The sequence below is a fragment of the Aspergillus nidulans genome, chromosome V (assembly GCF_000011425.1).
Source record: "Aspergillus nidulans FGSC A4 chromosome V".
Lineage (NCBI taxonomy): Eukaryota > Fungi > Ascomycota > Eurotiomycetes > Eurotiales > Aspergillaceae > Aspergillus > Aspergillus nidulans.
This window is the reverse complement of record NC_066261.1, coordinates 2954037-2970471: the sequence shown is the minus strand read 5'-3', so window position 1 is coordinate 2970471 and position 16435 is coordinate 2954037. Positions and strand designations below refer to the sequence as shown.

Below are 16435 nucleotides of genomic sequence, written 5' to 3'. Positions count from 1 at the left end.
ACCTTCATCTGCGGCGTATGCGGCCTAGAAAGTCAGCCCGATGTGCAACTATTCGTACCAACACTCACCAGTCGCTCCCCCAAACGACCTGCCTAGGGTTCGCATCGAAGAACGCGCGGACGAGTGGCCTCAAATCTTCATACCTGGGCGCCTGAGTACTGACCCGGTAAGGCGCACTGATTTTGACATAGAAGTATCCAGTGCGCATGAGCTCAATGATCTCCTGGAACCCCGGCTGCAGCGAAACATCCACCTCTTGACCGTCACCGCCACCCTGACATGGAAGCATACTACTCCCCTTAAGCAGGGCAAAATGATCCGTCACTAGTCGAATCCCAGTAGGAACCATTTCAGCCTCAATGAACGGCTTCAACTCCGTCCACAACTCCGGGCGCACATGGGTGAACGCCATACTCCACCTTGGACAATGGTCCTTGATCGCCTTGACATGAGCCCGCAGCGCATCCTTTTGAAGGTTCACGTCATGCATCGCCTTTTACTGGTACAGATTCACTCGAATGCCGCAGATTCCAGCGCGCTGCATTTCGTGCAACTCATCTGCGGTTACTGTTTCTGGGTCGATCACGCCGATTGCTTTTGTATTGCTTGTCCCCAGCTTAGACACGAAGTCTCGCAGCGAGGCGTAGTCTGAGCCATATGAGAAACCGTGAGTGAGGACCGACTTTGTGATCCCAAGCTTTTTCTTGAATTCCTCGAATTGGGAGACTGTTGCTGGGGGTGGAGTGAGATGGCGAGTGGGGGAATATGCGTATCGGGCAGCTATGTATTTGTCAGCTCAGGCGAAACTTAATATCAATAGAGGTCAAGGCATTCAAGATGATATCCATGAGTAGTGAATGACATACGCTCGAAGATGTGGTGGTGGACATCCCACGCGCCGTTAGGGAAGAGGCCAGCGATATCAGCCATCATTCAACTGGTAAGAGAGCTGTGGTTCTTGCAGCAGCACCACCGGACACATTCATGTCTCGCTCAGACACCAGCTAGTATTATTTGTGACCATTTGACTCCGATCGTCGCTGCTATCATGTCAACGCGGAGAGTCCGAGTTGGTCGGAGTGTTCCGTAGTATCTCAGTCTTGCCCGGGTTACTCCAGATCAATGATTGTACATACATTTTATGCACCCGCATACCCACGATATATTTGTTTACATATGTAAATCGACGAACGTCGCAACAGAAATCTGCCAACGCAATGAAGAACTCTAGTCCTTCTCTCTGGCAATCGATCCTGGCCGGAGAGGCTGCTGGGGGCTTTGAGAGTCCTTTGACACTAAGTCCACGGTTAAACACCGGCGCAGTATTAATTTTCCTAGTACCCTACCGAATACCTGGAAAACCAGGCAGCAATTACAAGCTACAGCAGCTGGAGTACGAGTTTCGCCATGGCGGCTGTTTACCACCACGATTCGGCAGCATGGCCTGTCACACATGTACACCGGTAGCGCGGCATTCTGCGTCTCCAACGCAAGCAAATCCGGAGTCCAGTTCTTCGCATTCGAGACAGCACGCCAATTGATGCCCACGGACACTTCCGCAAGGTCCACCGCACGGGGAATATGGGGGCTGGAATAATCGCGGGTGCAGCAGAGAGTATTCTTGTCGTCACTCCCGGCGAGACGCTAAAGACCAAGATCATCGACAACGAAGCCGGAGCAAAGCGATATACGTCGGCTCGCGCGCTATCCGGTCGGCGGTTGCCACCGAGGGAGTCGCCGGTCTGCACCGGGGCGTAGTGACGGTGACGTCGAAACAGTCAGCCAATGCAATGGTGCGATTCACCAGCTATAACTTCTTTCTCCGACACCTTCAGGCCATGTCCGGGTCAGACTCGAACAACTCCGTCATCGGAGCTACTGTTGTTGCCGGAGCACTCGCTGGAGTAGTCACCGTATACGCGACGATGCCGTTCGACACGCTCAAAACAAGGCTGCAAGCTTTAGATGCTCGGCAGCGCTATAACGAGACTCTAGATTGCTTGAAAACCATTCGTTTCCTCTGAGGGGGTTTTTGTTCTATGCCGTGGAATAACCCCTCGTCTAGCCCCGCTGAGTGTAAGCTGAAGCCAGTCATCGCTGACGATTATTTGTACTGACTGACGTTTCCAGAAATCGGGGGCTGTGAGTTTTGCTATTTATGAGAGTGTTATGCAGTGAACTTGCTCGTTGCGTTCTCCTGGCGTTCAGGTGTTCTGAAGCAGGCTTTTTGGGAGGCACTAAGTCTTTGCGCATTATAGCCTTCGGGCCCTTCAAGTGTACTTGGTAGCGTCCAGACTTGACAGTAATCAATAAGTATACGCCGAAGGCACAAAGGGACTAAACAAGCAATGCGAATGACCAACGGTCAAGAGATAAGAGGGTGTGTTGTTCATAGTTCCAACGCTTAACACCAGTAGCATCTGTTAAACAGCGATAAGCTAGTAGAAGCTGTACTTCAGCCCCAACAGAAAGCATCGACAAACCGAGACAGCGGCTCTGGGTTCTTTTGCAAGAAGGCACACTCGGACAGTTGTAGGTTGTTACGTGACATTGCTGCTGTACAAATTTGCGGAGGAATTGGATAATCATGCGGGTATTTGTTTGACGATATTCAAAGTACAGGCGTGTCTATGAAGGCGGAAAATGGGTCCCAGCCCCAATCTCCATGAAGATATTCTGCAAGAAAGGTCTCCATCATTGAATCTACCGGTGTTGTTGCGATCTCGTCAGGATACCGTTGGTCCCAGGGGAATGAGTGTGCGGGCGAAATGGGATCTGCTAGTTGTCTAGGGTCATCGGCCCTGCATAGCGTGCCATTAGAGTCCCATCCAGGCTCGTCGTTAAGGAGAGGATCTATTGAGTTCACTCCCGTAGTCCTTTGACTTTTCAAACGCTGTTGCTGAGATTCGGACGACGAGCTATCACCGCGTAAGCGACTCAGTCGCTTGATGGTCAGGTCAACTATCCTGTCAAAATTGTCTCTCCCATTGCGCACCGAAGTCCACCACTGCCCTCCAATACTAAGAAGATTCGAACACACTCGAAGGTCGCGCAGTGCGTCCGCAAAAGGGATGATCAGCTGTAATTCAGGCGAAGCCCAGAGGCAGTATATAATGGTTGCTCCAGACGAGAAAATACCGTGAATATTTCGCCAGTTGTAGTAAAGCCTTTCTTCGTTATTCAGGTGATTGTATATGTGGATGCGCTCACTAGAGGACCGATAGCACTGGAGAAGAGCAGACTGTGTCGGAGACGGACATGCCTGGGATGGTTGATATAAGAGTGTAACGGCTGCATGATAGAGGACTTCCAGTTTAAGCCTCTTGAGGCGAAGTTTTGCTGACTCGGCTGCATCTTTCTGATGTGCATCTGCAACTACTCCAATCTGTTTGACCTCGGCGAGCCACCCATCCAGAGAAGCTTTGATGCGTGCCTGGTCTGCGGAATGGTCAGCTGGCCAGTGGAAGACTCCCCCTTCGGTCGGCAGATGATAAAATAGAATTTTTATTTCAGAAATATGGCGATCGAGCTTGAAGCGGTGGATGGATAATGCCATATCGTCTGAGAACCGTACGTACTGCCCATTCAGCCCGTCCACCCGCATCCCCGGCTCCATGGGAATATCGGCAAGGGTTGGCATTCGCAGATCGAATGTCTCGTCGCGGATACCGAGTGGACGCCCTTGGATGGTTGCGATCGACCGGTCAAGGTTATAAACGGTATAGAATACGAACCGCCGCATCGATAGGGAAATCGGCGAGAAATCGGAAGGATACCGCGGCTCCCGATGTAAGCCGAGGTCAATGCAATGAGACATGGCGACATGTACCAACGTCCAAATGTTCAGATTGGTAGGGGTAATCATTCCAAGAATCGTAAATAGAAGGATACTCTGTAAGGCAGGGACAGATATATTTGACAAACACTCAGGTGCAGCACTTGCTGCAACCTTATAGAACCGCGTCGGGGAAAAGTCGAAATTCTTACTGCGTGTGAGAATGGTAGCAGAGATGGAGAAAACCATAAATACGTGCAACACAGCAGTAGAAAAGCCAACTGGGGTCACATCCTTATCTGCAACTCGGGCATAGCGCCCGTTGTAGGGAAATGGGGATAGCCCGTCTGGCCAGCCATGCGCATCGACAATGTGAGTGCCATCCAGTCCCTGCTCCACGCAGGCACGAAGAGCTTTATAAGCTTCAATTACTGATGCCAGGTGGAGGAAAGGATGGTCGACATGGACCTCGTGCAGGTAAATATCAAACAATACTGTCGCGTCATCAGCTGAAGGAAGCTCTGCTGACAGTTTCCTACAGAGCGCTCGGTAGGTGTCGACAGAGCTATCAGAGCGCTCACGATGAGTCTGGACTGGGCCTGTTGACGTCGATGCTGGACTTGCAAGGGCATCCGCGTGGGCTCCGATCAAATTGGTAAAGAAGAGCCCCGACGAGGAGCCTAAGTAATGCTTCTGACGAGAGTCTGAGTGAAGTGAGAGCATGCCCAAATCGACTGCAACCGAGCGAGCCTCAGCAGCCGGCGCTGGGTCAGGCGGTTCCGAACCGGAAGCCCGAATGGCAGCATGAGGCCGTTTTCTAGATAATGTTGGTTCGAGAGTCTGCACTGGCGTATCTACTGGAAGTGATTCCAACGCGGGCCAAGAGACACTACTATCGGCTGCGAGAGAGTCCAACTGCGGACCCTGTGTTAGGTCAAAATCAGCGTCAAGGATCTTGATTTGCTGCTCTAACCACCGGATGCGAGCATGACAGCGGGAAGCATAGCTAAAGGTCCTGTTAACTTGGACTCTGTAGATGAAAATGGTTTTAGCCAAGCTGCACTTACTCACGGGGGATTGACCGGTCGTTATTGCGGCCATCCACATCAATGCAGGGTACGGCAGCCTTCGCGCAATTGGAGCAGGCAGGAATGCCTCCATCGCACTTGATACGCTTGGTTCTGCAGCGTTTGCAGGCCAAGCGGACCTTTTTATGTGGAGTGACTTGGTCATTGGCAGATCCCATGACGAACAAGGCACGGTCTGAGCTCGACGGGGTGTGGAGGTGATGCCTATCGAGACGCTTCGGAACACTCCGAGGAAGGACGAATCACGTGGTATGAAATTTGGTATGGAATTTTCTGGGGAATACCGGCTAGTCTACATTCGGCTTAGCCTATCATAGTCCATCTCCCTCTCTGACGGCCCAGACCAACAACACTAAAACGCTATAGCACCAGCATCATTCGTTCATCTCACTTTCACATCTCTTGATCGTCGGGCCCGCCTCCTCTCCATTCTCGAGACAGGCACGAGTTTCCTCATCGACTTTATACCTTCTTTGGGGGAGATCCACGCATTCCTCCACTTTATCCGTCGGCAACGCTACCACACCATCGACGTCCCCCACAATGTAGTCGCCCGGCTGGATGACCGCAGTCTCGCCGCCATCTGAGCTTGAGTACGTAACAGGGACATTCAATTCGGATGAGCGAGTGAAGGTGTTTGATCCTAGAATGCTAATACCTCGGGCAAACAGGCCGATGCCGAGCTCCTGATGCCCGGCGAGATCTCGAAAGCGCCCGTCAATCACCACTCCAGCAGCACCTAGCTTCTTCGCTCTTGTACTCATCAGTCCACCCCAGCATGCACTCATCAGCCCCTTTGGCTGGGAGACAAAACAACCCTGTCTTTGGGAATCGCATCGGCAAAGTGCCGTTGGGGGGTCGGCGCCGCCTTGTCAGAATCTCGCACCATTCGTACCGTATAGGCTGGTCCAAAAATCCGGGTTTTCATGCACATCACTCCCGGGGAGTATAATTTCACGCCAGAGAGGTAACCACCATTGGGAACCCCGAGTTGGACAAGGGCATCGCCTATCTGTCCGCTGGTTTAGCCATGCGTCCACGAGTTCGTGTTCCTAAGAGCCAGATGAACTTACATCGCACGAAGCGGATTTCCTGAGTGCACAGATAGTTTCAGTGCTTAAGCCCATGATAATATATTTGATCAAGTATCGTTTAGCTCGACAAGAGGTTTTAAAGGACTTGTATCGGCCAAAGCAATGAGTTGGTGGTCCTCCTGGATTACTCCGAATGCATCTCTTTCGGCGTCGGGTCGCTCCGCTCGACGAAAGTACCGCAGTCGGAGTTGACGCTGGTATCGGCACTTGCGATATCCTCAGCTCACTTGCGATTGTCTTTGTTTATTAATTGCTTCACCTCGATACATGCTTGCGACGATAGCCCCATCGGCGAATCACAAGGATGCAGCGAATACATTCAACCCGACGACGAGAAGTACTGGCACGCTATGTCGCCAGTATTCCATCTAGAAGGCGATTTACAACACCTCAGACGCATTCTATAGTACGTAATGCACTATAGAAGTCTGCTCTATTCACTGACCGGTCGTAATGCTCTACAGTTTGGCGTCAACTATGCGCGGCAGATTCGCAATTTGGAAATCGCGAAACGAGGCTCTTCGCGACCGCTAACTTTGACCGAGAAACTGTTATACTCTCACCTTATTACCTCTGAGAAAAACACCTGGGATGTGGAGCGCATTGAACGAGGGAAGACTATCCTAGAGCTTCGTCCGGACCGTGTAGCTTGTCATGATGCCACGGCATCCATGGCCTTGCTCCAGTTCATCAGTGCAGGCCTTCCGCGAGTCGCAGTCCCAACGACGGTACATAGCGATCACTTGATCATCTCTAAGAAGGGGGCTGAAGAGGATATGCATCGCGCACTTGGAGAGCATGCTGAAGTATACGACTTCCTCAGCAGTGCATCTAGGAAGTATGGCATCGGGTTCTGGAAGCCAGGATCGGGTATTATACACACTGTCATTTTCGAGAACTACGCAACGTAAGCCTATCCCTCCTCGTGAGTACCAATTAACCTAATCACTCACTATTTCCATGATCAGACCCGGTGGCCTCATCATCGGTACAGACTCACACACGCCGAATGCTGGCGGCCTGGGCATGCTCGGAATTGGGGTCGGTGGCGCAGATGCTGTTGATGCTATGTCCGGAATGCCTTGGGAGCTTGTCGCTCCTAAAGTGGTGGGGGTCCGCTTGACAGGCCAGCTACAAGGCTGGAGTTCTACCAAAGACATCATCTGCAGACTTGCAGGTCTGTTGACGGTGTCGGGGGGCAAAGGCCGAGTCATCGAGTTCTTCGGACCGGGAACCCAGACCTTGGGAGCGACAGCCATGGCGACTATCTGCAATATGTCGGCAGAAATAGGATCGACCTCTTGCATCTTCCCATATACCGACGCAATGGGCCGATATCTGGAGACCACGCAACGAGCCCACGTTATTGAGATGGCCCAGAGAGCGAGGTCTGCGCTTCTCAACGCTGATGAGGGCGCTGACAAGTACTATGATCAAGTTATTGAGCTAGATCTCAGCACACTGGAACCGCACGTCAACGGACCGTTCACCCCTGACCTGGCACACCCTATCTCAAAATTGAAGACTGCCGTCGCTGCGGAAGATTGGCCTGTGGACTTGAGCCATGCTATGGTCGGCAGTTGTACCAACAGCTCATACGAAGATCTCGATAAAACTCGTCAGATCGTTGCACAAGCACGAGCGGCCGGGATCACAAAGCTCCCGACACCGTTCCTTGTCACACCGGGTAGTGAACAGATCCGTGCAACAGCAGAGGCAGATGGCATACTCGACGAACTTCGAGATGCCGGAGCCGTTGTTCTCAGCAGCTCATGCGGTCCATGCGTTGGATCGTGGGACCGCAAAGATGTCGACGTGAAGGGAAAGGAAAAGAACTCGGTGATCTCCAGCTTCAATCGCAATTTTGTCGGAAGACATGACAGTAATCCGGCCACACACTCCTTTGTCACCAGCCCAGAACTAGTGGCTGCGTTCGCCTATGCGGGTCGCCTCGATTTCAACCCCCTGACCGATCCAGTTACCGTGCCCGGGGGACCGAGTAAGGAGTTGTACTTTAGCCCACCTGTTAGCCAAGAGCTCCCCATTTCTTTCAAAGCCGGATCAGATACCTTCCAAGAACCTTCGCTAGAGGGAACAGACCTCCCTGTGCAAATTCGCCCAGGATCTGACCGGCTGCAACTTCTCCAGCCATTTCCTCCCTGGCAGCCGGGGTGCGCTGATGGTATGGAATTGCTGATCAAGGTAAAGGGAAAATGCACCACCGACCACATTTCCCCTGCTGGACCGTGGTACAAATATCGGGGCCATCTTGAGAACATCTGTAACAACATGCTTACGACCGCCACCAATGCGTTCGTAGGCCAAGGTGACCCTCGTCTGCTTGGCCACACTCGCCATCCTATAACCTCAAAAGTGGAAGGCGCTCCGCAGGTGGCACGCGATCTTAAGCAGCGGGGTGTCCGGTGGTGTATCGTAGGTGATCACAACTACGGTGAGGGCAGCTCGCGCGAGCACGCAGCCCTCGAACCACGTTATTTGGGCGGGGTGGCAGTCATTGCTCGCTCATTCGCTCGGATTCACGAAACCAATCTGAAAAAGCAAGGCATGCTTCCCCTGACGTTCGCCGACCCCGCCACCTATGAGCGCATTGCTGAAGCTGATCGGATCACTTTGATTGGTGTTGAAGAAGGTGAGCTATGCCCGGGCTCGTCCGTGACGATGCGAGTCGAGCCCAGGCGAGGAGAGGTCTGGGAAGCGGAACTAAAGCATAGCTACCACAGCGGGCAGATTCCATGGCTTCGCGCTGGGAGTGCCCTGAACTACATCAAAGCCACGGCTCTGGCTCAATAGACAAACTCTGCCAATAATCTTTACCCTTCATCCTTACTCCACGATTACGTAGATCATCCTCCAGTGCCGAATTTCCGTAATTATTTGGGTGCGTTATGATTAGCCTGAGCTACAGGGGGATTAACCCAGGGCTGCCCGGAGCCCTCCGGGTCCCCATTCTCTGCATTTTCTGTTCTCCATGGTATCAGACGACTGGCAGATGGATGCTTAACCCGACACCATCTGGCTCGGTCTAAACTTGGTGGGCCATAGGCCACTATAGCCGTCCATTGCTATAAAGATGCCCTTCAGCTTACCCTCATTGACGGTGCCATCCATTTTCACCAACAGGCTTTTCTGATTCCTTCGTTGAACGATTCCTGACCAAGAACCAGCAATTATGCCAGCAGCAGGTGGTGGATTTGACCGCAAGGCCCTGCGCAACATCCCGAAGGCTTCTCGCGGACCGTATATCTGGTTGGCAGCCATCTGGGCGTCCTACTGCGGAGATCTCCATGACTCAACACAGCCAACATCTCTGGTGCCATGAGCCTGGACCCGTTCGTTCGTGACTTTGGCTGGACGCACATGACAGATGCTCAGGTTTCGAATAACTCGGGCTGAGCAGTCTCGTCCATGCTGCTGGTAAGCGGCAAGCACCCTCCTCATACTAAGGCACTGCTAACCCCATTCCTCTTCAGGGTCAAACGCGGGTGTCATCATATCTGGCCCCCTGAGCGAACGCCGAGGCCGGAAATCTGTCATCTTTCTGAGCGCCATTCTCTACGTGATCGGAGCAGTCCTCAGGCGGGAAATATTGGCTCGTTTGCTAAGTTACTCGTCGGCCGCGTGCTCTCTGGATTAGGGTCAGGATGTGGAATGACTGCCGGGCCAGTATATATCTCAGAGATCGCACCCAGAGAGCTCCGAGGCATGATGACTACTTTCTATAACGTCAATATCATGGGTGGAGTGGCTGAGAGCTATTGGATCAACTACGCCTCGCTTCAAGTGCTTTCTTCAAGCTCAAGCTGGCAGTGGCGTACAACTCTGGCGCTGCCAATGATTCCCTCGATTGCCCTTCTCATCGGGTTCCCTTCTTCCCAGAGACCCCACGCTAACTGTTGTTGCGCGATCGAGTGGACGTGGCCAGGTCAAGTCTCCTGAGACTCCGGGGCGGGCTAGATGAACAGGATCCCTACGTGGCTCGAGAATACGCAGAGCTGCAGAGCATGGCTGAAGTTGGAGCGGAGAATAAGCGTCGGCTGGATGCTCTTCGGTCCCTGGTCAAGGAATGTTCTCAAGATTCTGCTGCGCGTCATCTTCTAGTCTTTGTGGTCCTGATCCAAATGTTCTTCATCATGTCAGGCGGCAATTCCATCACGTACTACACTCCGACCATCTTGAAGCCGATCGGACTCGCCGATGATCAGGCACTCCTATTCACTACCGTCTATGGCTTGATGAAGGTTGTATCCGTCTTCCTGTACGCATTTTCCCTGACTGAGCGATTTGGCAGTCGTCCACTACTTCTGATCGGATCGACCATCAACGTTCTGTGTCTGCTTTACCTCTCCGTGTTCCTCGGTGTCGCCAGCATCTCTGGCGCGGCATCTCCTTCTCCAGCGGCCTGGGTCACGATCGTTGCCATTTGTATCTTCGCAATTGGGTATGGTTTTGGTTGGGCTCCAGTATTCTCACTGACCGCGTCTGAAATCTGCCCTACCCATCTGCGCGGCCCGATTGTTGCTTTTGCCTTCACTTACCAGAACTCAACTTTGGTATCTCGCGCGGGTTTTTGAATATGACTGAGGATATGCACGCCTGGGGCCCGTTCGCTTTGTTCGCCGCGTTCATTGCCTGCGGCACGGCCTGGTCTTACGTAGCCTTCCCTGAGTGTAAGGGCAGGAGTATGGAGAACGTCGGTACCATTTTCTCGCTGCCATGGTACCGCACAGGGTCAGCAAGGTACCAGACCATTCTGGAAGAGAGGGTGACGATGGAGACTTGGTGAAAGCGGCGTGAGCAGCATACACCAGGAAAATACCCTGAAGTCTTAGCATCTGTATTCCTATCCATAGACGGTAGTTAAATATAATAGCGTGGATCCCGATCGGCCTCGCATAAGCTTATGCGACCTCGCCAGAATTACTTAAGCTTCACTGCTCTTCCTCTTCGTGAGTGTTTCATAGCTTTTTTTTCTAATTCAAGGAAGGAAAATCTCCATATCCTGACAATGGATACTCGTCTCCTCCGTAGCTGCACCCTCTGTCGCCAGCGCAAGGTCAAATGCGACCGCCAGCAACCTTGCTCCAACTGCACTAAGGCCAAAACCCAGTGCGTCTTCCCACCAGGCTTAGGTCGCGCCCCCAAACGACCTCGCAAGGCGGTTGAGGCACGGCTGCTGGCGCAACTGTCTCGACTGGAGAGCGTTGTTAAGCGTATGGAACAACAGTCGCAAGACGCGACTTCTCGTGCAGCATCCCAGCCCCTTTCCGATGGGCGCGACTCCAAAATCGATCAAAAGTCTGGCCGGCTCGTAATTGATGAGATGCACAGCTGCTACGTGAGCAGTCTTCCGTGGAGCCAACTGGGCGATGAGATTGAAGAACTGCGCGACTTACTCCACCAAACCTCCTCTGAAGACGAGAAAGAGCCTTCTAGCTCTGTGATAGAAGGCGCTGGCCCTAACAGTGCACTTCTAGGCTACCGGGCGCTGGCGCATTCACTGCAGCCCTACCACCCCCAAATACACCAAGCGGTGGCCCTATTCAATATCTTCAGTACGAATGTCACCCCTCTTGTTCGTATTTTCCACATGCCCACGCTACACCGAGTATTCTGGGATGCAGTCGCATCAATGGAGACCGTCGACAGGAACATTGAAGCACTACTATTCGCAATATATTACGCTGCAATTATCAGCCTCGAATCTTCGCAATGTCTCGACCTTCTAGGCCTGCCGAGGGCTTCAGCCCTAGAAACCTACCGATTTGCTGTCGAGCAAGCTACAGCGCGCGCCGATCTTCTAAATACCCAAAACCTGATCCTGCTGCAAGCAACCGTTTTGTTCCTGACGGCGCTCCGAAATGAGGACGATTCCCGCACGGTGTGGTCTCTTACTTCGCTTGTATACCATATCGCGCAGGCCATGGGCCTCCATCGCGATGGCCAGGAGTTCGGCCTGAGACCTCTAGAAACTGAACTGCGGAGACGCCTCTGGTGGCATATATGCTTGCTTGATAACCGCTCAACAGATTACCACGGTACTGAGCCGATTGTACAGGAAGCCGCCTTCGATACTCGGATGCCACTGAATATCAACGATACTGATCTTACAGCAGAAATGACTCAGCCACCAGTCGAACGCGAAGGCGTTACAGAGATGACATTCTGCCTTATGCGCTGCCACGCCATTCGTGCTGTTTGGAAGCTGGGCTACATGGCTCCTCGCAAGAAATTTGGGTCGGCCGCAGCGGACACCCATCTAGACTCCGCAAACCAAGACTCCCTTGTGAATGACCTGCAGCATCTGCTGCAAGATCGCTACCTGAAACACTGCGACACCCTAAACCCCTTCCCCCGCCTCGCCCTGTCAGTGGCCCGAATAATTACCTTGCGGCTGCGGATGACGATCCTCTCGCCACGCTGTCGTACCGACAAGACCGCCCGTGAGCATCTGTTCAACATAACCGTTCAGATCCTACGACTCTCAAACGACATGCTAACAAGCGAAGATATGCGCCAGTGGGCATGGCACTCCAAGACGCATCTTCAGTGCTACTCGATCGCGTTTCTGCTGGCAGAGCTATGTCGCAGGCCTCCAAGCCCGGAATGCGACCTCGCCTGGGAATGCGTTACGGCTGTGTATGAGCGGTGCAATGGCATGGAGACGGAGAAAAGGGGGCCGCTGTGGCGGTCGATTCAGCGGCTCATGGAAAGGGCAAGACATGTAAGAGAGGTTCAGACTTCTTCTACTGATGGGACTGGAACGGAACATCCATGGAAGGTTGCAGGTGAAGCGATGATAGCGAATAAAGATAATATAGGACCTACCGTGACAGCGACGGCTCTGGAGCCCCAAGATCGGTTCTCTGGAGTGAATTCGGCCATGGACCCTTCGATGGACATGCTCAATTCATTCTTCCCTAACTTATTCGATGTCTCGGGCATGGATATATCCGGCTTGGTCTAAGGTTCAGATTGGTTTCCAACAATATCTGGAGGTGGTCTTGTTATAGATATTGTGTCAAGCCCAGGTCAGCGGTATGGATAGGGTTAAGAAATCGAGGAATTCTGCAGCACTATAGTTGTTTGTCTAGGCCTATGAGACTGTAGGGTATTAAGGTCCCATTGGGCAAGGTCTTGTATGACGCAGCTGTATAAAACGTGAAAAAGACACCAGATAACTAATCGTAAGTTTCATGAAAATCATATCCAATCATCATTCCGTCTGTGAGCTATCCCAGGCGAAAACAGAGCGGCGGTCCATGATGAAGAGCGGAGATGCATGCTCTTCGCTGTCTGAATTCGGGTGTAGAGTAACAATCGGCACCGCTTCTAGCATAAACATCGACGTCGAAGATGCTTGCTCCATAAGCTGGGCAGAGAATATCCTGCATCGCGTTATCGGGCGCGAGGTGACGTCAATAGCCATGTCTAGACCTCAAAGTGCGCTACGTATATTTTTGTATTCAAGCGCTAATCCATGCGGCACGAATGAACCGTGTGCGCGCGGCCACGGGAACTGCAAGGGGCTCCGCCCCAGGAGTGAGGTAATAGGTTATTGGGCGCCTCATAAATGAAAGTCCTTGTTGTCGTCCCAGTGATGCACCCAGAAGGGCACGACTGTGTAGAGACTTTCGCTCATGAATCGTACGGGGAGTTATCGCGCATTATATAAACCTCACCCACGAGTATTGTGCAGCCAACCGCCATGGAAATTGCAATGATAGGTAGGTTCACCATGGCAAAATCCAGGCTGCGAACGTGGATATGTTTGCGAGCGAGGATATCGCGCCATAGTAGGCCCGCTAGAGAGGCACTGAAGGCCGTGCTAAAGGCGCCGTAGTTGACACCTAGCGCCATGCTGTAAACAGTAGCCCAGAATGTGCGATCGCTAATTGGTATGCCATTGTCACGATGGATCGCTTGCCAAGTCTGCACTACGCGCGAGAGAAGGATTGTCGTGCCGATGTTAGTGCCGGCAAACTAATAGAGGTCAGTATGAAGTAAATTCAGAGCTCAAAGATGCTCACATTGCAAAGTATGACGGAAAGAAATCCCATCCCTCCAATTGCCCCGACTGTACCTGTTCGGTTTACCCAGTGGTCCCACCCGTGCGCAAACACCTCAATCCAACCCTTAGTGGCCAGAGCTTGTACGAGGATGAACATAGCAAACGCAAACGGAACAAGTGAGAAAGGCATATGTGAGACTACCGCCGTCACCGTAGGAAACGTCTCCTGCAGCCACCGATAGGTGGCAATTGCGAATGATTCTAGCGTGCCCTTGGTCGACTGGGGTTCATCTAGGGGCTGTAGTGGCGGCACTGTCAACGCTTGCTGCGACTGGCCCAAGCCCTCTGGGGCGGGCGATAGAGAACTGACATCCGAGAGTCCCAGTTCTTGCTTTTCGTCCATAGTACTTGTCCCACTAGGGGACTGTTGGGAGGAAGCGACTGCCGAGGGATGGTGGGATTCATGGTCAGGCTGGCTTGGCAAAGCCCCCGTAGACTGCGGTTCCCCATTTTCTCTACCCATTTCCTCATCTCGCATCGCCCTCGCCCGCGCGGCGCGCGTACGCTCCATGTCTTCCCGGCCTTTGCGCGCAATCTCGCGCGTCTCGTGACGATGTTGCCAGCCGTAGGCGACATCCCAGCAGAAAAGAACGAATGCAGCCGGCAGAGTGACCCAGAAAACAGGGTGCGTGTGGCCCTGGCTGGCTGCGTTGAGAGCCAAGACGGTAATCAGGGTCGCAGCCATTATAACCGCACCAAACGCGGCGCCCCTTCTGTCTAAAAACGGATTCAGAATCTCCTCGAGTGATAATAATTTCACCTCTTCGCCGTTAGTTGCCGCCTGTTTTTCCTGTTCCTCTACCCCGCCACGTGCGTTCGGGATATTTGGATTGATCGGATTCTTGAGCCTCGCTTCTTCAGGCAGCTCGTGCATCTTGATCGCTAACGGGATCAGCGACTCGTCGGCAAAAATGATGTAGAGCAAAAAGGGAAACAGGACGATGGCGGTAATGACAACCGGAACGATCATGTTCGCTGTATAGTCAATAAACTTGATCTGGAAAGCACTGGTAAGAACGAGATTTGTCGGATTCGAAGTGACGAGAATCGCCGAGGCAATATTGGCGACAGCAAACTGCGTATAGATCCACGCTCGAGGGTGCACAATGTTGCTGGACACGCGGGTCATGTAGGCGAGAAAGGCGGTCCCGGAGAGGATGATTGGATCGTTGCCAATGAAACTGCCCAGGAGGAAGAAGAAGGCATACAGATAGAAAAACAGCCGATGTCCCACCTTGCCGCCTTTTTGTAATACCTTGAAGGCCAGATACCGGATAAGGCCCGACGCATCGATGGAGATGGCAATATAGGCCAGAGTCAGGAAAAAGACCATGATATCAATCGGCGAGATATTGTCCGCTTCGATAGTTCCATCATGGACCTCCTTGCGTCCAATCGCCAATATCGCCAGTAGAAATAAGTCCGCAATCAACGGCGCTGTCACGAAATTGAACGGAAACTGGAGACGAACGAAGCGGCCGTCATGGTGATCATATTTGCGCGGCTCGATAACTCTCAAGGCGCACAGAGCACGAAGAACAATATTCGCAAACGCGCGAGGGATATATACGGGGATATGGAAAGGGAAGAGGACGACGATATCTGCGAGAAACCGGTTAGGAGACACTTTCTCCACACGAGACTCGCGACGGTCACTTACTGGCAAGCACAAAGACTATCAGCGTGATGATCGAACGCCAGTCCTTGATACTGTCTGTATCTGAGACTTCCGCCATTTCCAACACTACCAACAGATCCGACCAGAGTGGGATATCCTGAACCTATAAGGGATTCTCTCGGTATCGCAATGCCCCCGCCTGTTCCCGATTGGTGTCACTTATGCACAGTGAGCGTATACTCTAAAAAACCGTCACAGTACCGCGACAGTCGTCACGACCAGCCAGCCGTCGCTCTCGAATCAGTCTCAATGTCAAAAATCTTGCGGTGATCCATGGAGCGAGAGAATACGTGCGTTTTCTGTCTTGGGAATCGGGCGTGGCGGGAAGACAAGCGAGAATATGCATTGAGGAGTCCGCTTATGGAAAGGCCGGCAGGCGAAGCACGAAGACGAACCCTATGATGTTGTCATCACAGCCCCGTCAAATGGAATGATTTTCGAAAAGCCTAACACTTTGGCCAGCCATCGATGAGCGAAGGGGCGATGATGTGGGAGGGGATCCTTAGCTAGTGCGACTGGGCAACTTCGTGGGTGTAGGCTTGGCAAGCTGCGCCTCTCGGGCAACGCTCGGCACTTTAGCTACTATGATATAATACGCTGATAGGAATACCCTGATCGGAATGTTAGGACAGTGAGACCACAAGAATCTGACTCCTTGGATTTGCCGGCTGTATATTAAGTTAGTACTGATATTTTACTAATATTTGTCTG

General features: G+C 52.4%; 7 protein-coding genes across 7 annotated transcripts, besides 1 other annotated feature; 4 read left to right on the top strand and 3 right to left on the bottom strand.

Moving 5' to 3' along the window:
* Positions 1-16435: part of a sequence feature (contig 1.93 620..340023(-1)) that runs on past both edges of the window.
* ANIA_05297 (uncharacterized protein) lies at positions 65-412 on the bottom strand (the record flags this gene model as incomplete). Its single annotated transcript, XM_657809.1, has 1 exon — positions 65-412. The coding sequence occupies one exon, from the start codon at positions 410-412 to the stop codon at positions 65-67; it is 348 nt and encodes a 115-aa protein (XP_662901.1).
* Positions 1218-2024, top strand: ANIA_05298 (uncharacterized protein; the record flags this gene model as incomplete). The annotated part of the gene is made up of 3 exons (XM_657810.1): positions 1218-1322; positions 1468-1740; positions 1836-2024. The coding sequence occupies 3 exons, from the start codon at positions 1218-1220 to the stop codon at positions 2022-2024; spliced, it is 567 nt and encodes a 188-aa protein (XP_662902.1).
* On the bottom strand, positions 2612-5068 carry ANIA_05299 (uncharacterized protein; the record flags this gene model as incomplete). The annotated part of the gene is made up of 2 exons (XM_050612358.1): positions 4843-5068; positions 2612-4781 (listed from the first exon to the last, which is right to left on the bottom strand). Exons 1-2 carry the CDS (start codon positions 5019-5021, stop codon positions 2612-2614), a joined length of 2349 nt encoding a protein of 782 aa, XP_050468290.1. The 5' UTR covers positions 5022-5068.
* Positions 6060-8768, top strand: ANIA_05300 (uncharacterized protein; the record flags this gene model as incomplete). Its single annotated transcript, XM_657812.1, has 3 exons — positions 6060-6130; positions 6382-6864; positions 6926-8768. 3 exons carry the CDS (start codon positions 6060-6062, stop codon positions 8766-8768), a joined length of 2397 nt encoding a protein of 798 aa, XP_662904.1.
* ANIA_10669 (uncharacterized protein) lies at positions 9980-10772 on the top strand (the record flags this gene model as incomplete). Its single annotated transcript, XM_050612357.1, has 2 exons — positions 9980-10416; positions 10712-10772. The coding sequence occupies 2 exons, from the start codon at positions 9980-9982 to the stop codon at positions 10770-10772; spliced, it is 498 nt and encodes a 165-aa protein (XP_050468289.1).
* Positions 10879-12942, top strand: ANIA_10659 (putative C6 transcription factor; the record flags this gene model as incomplete). Its single annotated transcript, XM_050612356.1, has 1 exon — positions 10879-12942. The coding sequence occupies one exon, from the start codon at positions 10879-10881 to the stop codon at positions 12940-12942; it is 2064 nt and encodes a 687-aa protein (XP_050468288.1).
* ANIA_05302 (putative arsenite efflux transporter ArsB-like) lies at positions 13614-15782 on the bottom strand (the record flags this gene model as incomplete). Its single annotated transcript, XM_657814.1, has 3 exons — positions 13614-13958; positions 14006-15648; positions 15707-15782. 3 exons carry the CDS (start codon positions 15780-15782, stop codon positions 13614-13616), a joined length of 2064 nt encoding a protein of 687 aa, XP_662906.1.